At 41.0% G+C, this 2,018-nt stretch overlaps 1 protein-coding gene across 1 annotated transcript; it reads left to right on the top strand.

Annotated features, from left to right (window-relative positions):
• On the top strand, window positions 1-1,359 carry LOC137038676 (uncharacterized). The gene is made up of 3 exons (XM_067413467.1): window positions 1-450; window positions 521-844; window positions 931-1,359. Exons 1-3 carry the CDS (start codon window positions 115-117, stop codon window positions 1,246-1,248), a joined length of 978 nt encoding a protein of 325 aa, XP_067269568.1. The 5' UTR covers window positions 1-114; the 3' UTR covers window positions 1,249-1,359.
• Window positions 1,360-2,018: the final 659 nt, after the last annotated feature.

Below are 2,018 nucleotides of genomic sequence, written 5' to 3' on the forward strand. Positions count from 1 at the left end.
GCACTATATTAGTTTGCCCACAAGGTGGCAACCACTGCACTGCCCCATGATTGTTGAGTCACACAAGGTAGTCGAAGGGAAAAAAAAGAGTAAACAGAAGCGATATCTAAACTTATGATCTCAAAGCAATTTACAACAATGGATGGTTACGTGGATGAGGTATTGAGCGAAGAGGTTAGAAAGTACCCCCATTTGTATAACTCAAGCCTAACAGAATATAAAGATTCGTTTATAGCTTGTAACTCGTGGCGAGAGATTGCAGAGGCGCTTGGCAAGGACGAAATGTTCTGTCGGCAGAGGTGGAAATATCTTCGTGACAGATATGTCAAAGCTGCAAAGATGCTGAAGGCAAAGAGCAGCGAAGCGCAGGATACAAAAACAAATCCCCGGATTGTGGTTATGCTCGGCTGGCTCTCGAAATTCATCAAACACTCCAACAGTGATAAACTGGTAAGTTGAGCAAAGCTAACGTAATCCTGAACGCACCGTTAATTTCTGACCTTCCTTATTATTATTTCAGAACGAGTTTAGACACCTGGATGAGAGCTTGTGCGAGGAGGTTAGAAAGTACCCGCATTTGTACAACCCAAGCCTAAAAGACTATAAAGACGCGTATATGGGTTCTAACTCGTGGCGAGAGATTGCCCAAGCACTTCGCAAGGACGAAGTATACTGCCGACAGAGGTGGAAAAGTCTTCGCGACAGATATGTTAAAGCTGCAAAGGTTCTAAAGGGAAAGAGTGGCGTTGCGGGGGGTAATAAAACGCCCCGGATTGTGTTTATGCTCGGCTGGCTTTCGGAATTCATCAAACACAGGGAGACGGACTCCAACGATGAAAAACTGGTAAGCAAATGTGTTGTTTTAGTTGTGTTATGCTGACCATACTGTGCATTTCTTACCTTCTTTGTTGTTATGTTTGTTTGTTCCAGAACGAGTTTAGTTATCCTTCTGACTCTCTGGACACTTTGAACCTGGAGCGCATGACCTCGGACCTGTCTGACAATGCCATGGAGCAGATTCAGAAAAGGGACCAGTTCACACAGGTGCAAGAAACAGCTGTGGTACGCTTAAGCAAGTATGACGAAGAGAGAGGGACTGATGATGAAGAAGATATGTGTTTTGGGAAGATGGTGGGTAAGACTCTTGCCAAAATGACAACAAGGAACAAAGCCCATGCCCGTTTGGAGATCTCACAAGTACTTTTCAAGTGGCAAATGGCGGAGTGTGACTCTGCAGTGCCCAAATAAACTGTAAACAGGCTACACCCCCATAATACCATATATACATATGTACGTATGTATTCATATAAATGGACCATTAGTGTCTTATTTTACAATAAACTAATTTTATATATTTTACTTGCAGTAAAGCGTTTACACTGATATTTTGCATTTACATTCCTCCCTCTTTTACAAATAGGGAATCATAGTTTTATGTCTTTTGCAACTTTACGGGTATTAATGTTCCAATCTATGTCTGTATTTGAGCAGTGACAGGGTCTGACCCGTGTCAGGAATGCAGTAAGTGTTTGTTCATTTAGCCTGGTTTCCAGAGGGTAAATAATGTATGTCCGGTGGTTCAACAAACAAAACTTCTGTAGGAAGTTGTGTTTTCTGCTATGTCAGTTAGACTAGTGGTTCCCAACCCTGGTCCTGAAGTTATCCTAACGCTGCACATTTTTGATGTCTCTAATCTGGCAAGCATATCTGAGGTTTGGAGACTTTATTAACAAATTGAGCTGAATCAAGTGCTTGATTAGGGAGATATCTGAGGGTACGTTTATATGAAAAGGATGTACTAAAAATGGCAAAGTTTTCTTTGTGTTTTTCGTGTACAGATTAGTACACATTGTCAAAATGATCCCCATTCACACGAATCCGTAAAAAATGACTAATCTTTATTATGTGTGCCAGGCCAGCAGATGGTGAGGTCATTTTGAAAAGAAACACTACATGGGCTTGACATCAGTTTTCACACATTTTTTCAAAGACAATTGTATATATATATATATATATAA

Source organism: Pseudorasbora parva, chromosome 13 (assembly GCF_024679245.1).
Source record: "Pseudorasbora parva isolate DD20220531a chromosome 13, ASM2467924v1, whole genome shotgun sequence".
In the NCBI taxonomy this organism is placed as follows: domain Eukaryota; kingdom Metazoa; phylum Chordata; class Actinopteri; order Cypriniformes; family Gobionidae; genus Pseudorasbora; species Pseudorasbora parva.

What these genes read in the sequence shown, in the direction of transcription:
- LOC137038676 (XM_067413467.1), top strand. Translation starts at nt 115, where the DNA reads ATGATCTCAAAGCAATTTACAACAATGGATGGTTACGTGGATGAGGTA. An exon ending in ACTCCAACAGTGATAAACTG is followed by an intron (nt 451 to 520) that starts GTAAGTTGAGCA and finishes TTATTATTTCAG; the next exon opens with AACGAGTTTAGACACCTGGA. An exon ending in ACTCCAACGATGAAAAACTG is followed by an intron (nt 845 to 930) that starts GTAAGCAAATGT and finishes TGTTTGTTCCAG; the next exon opens with AACGAGTTTAGTTATCCTTC.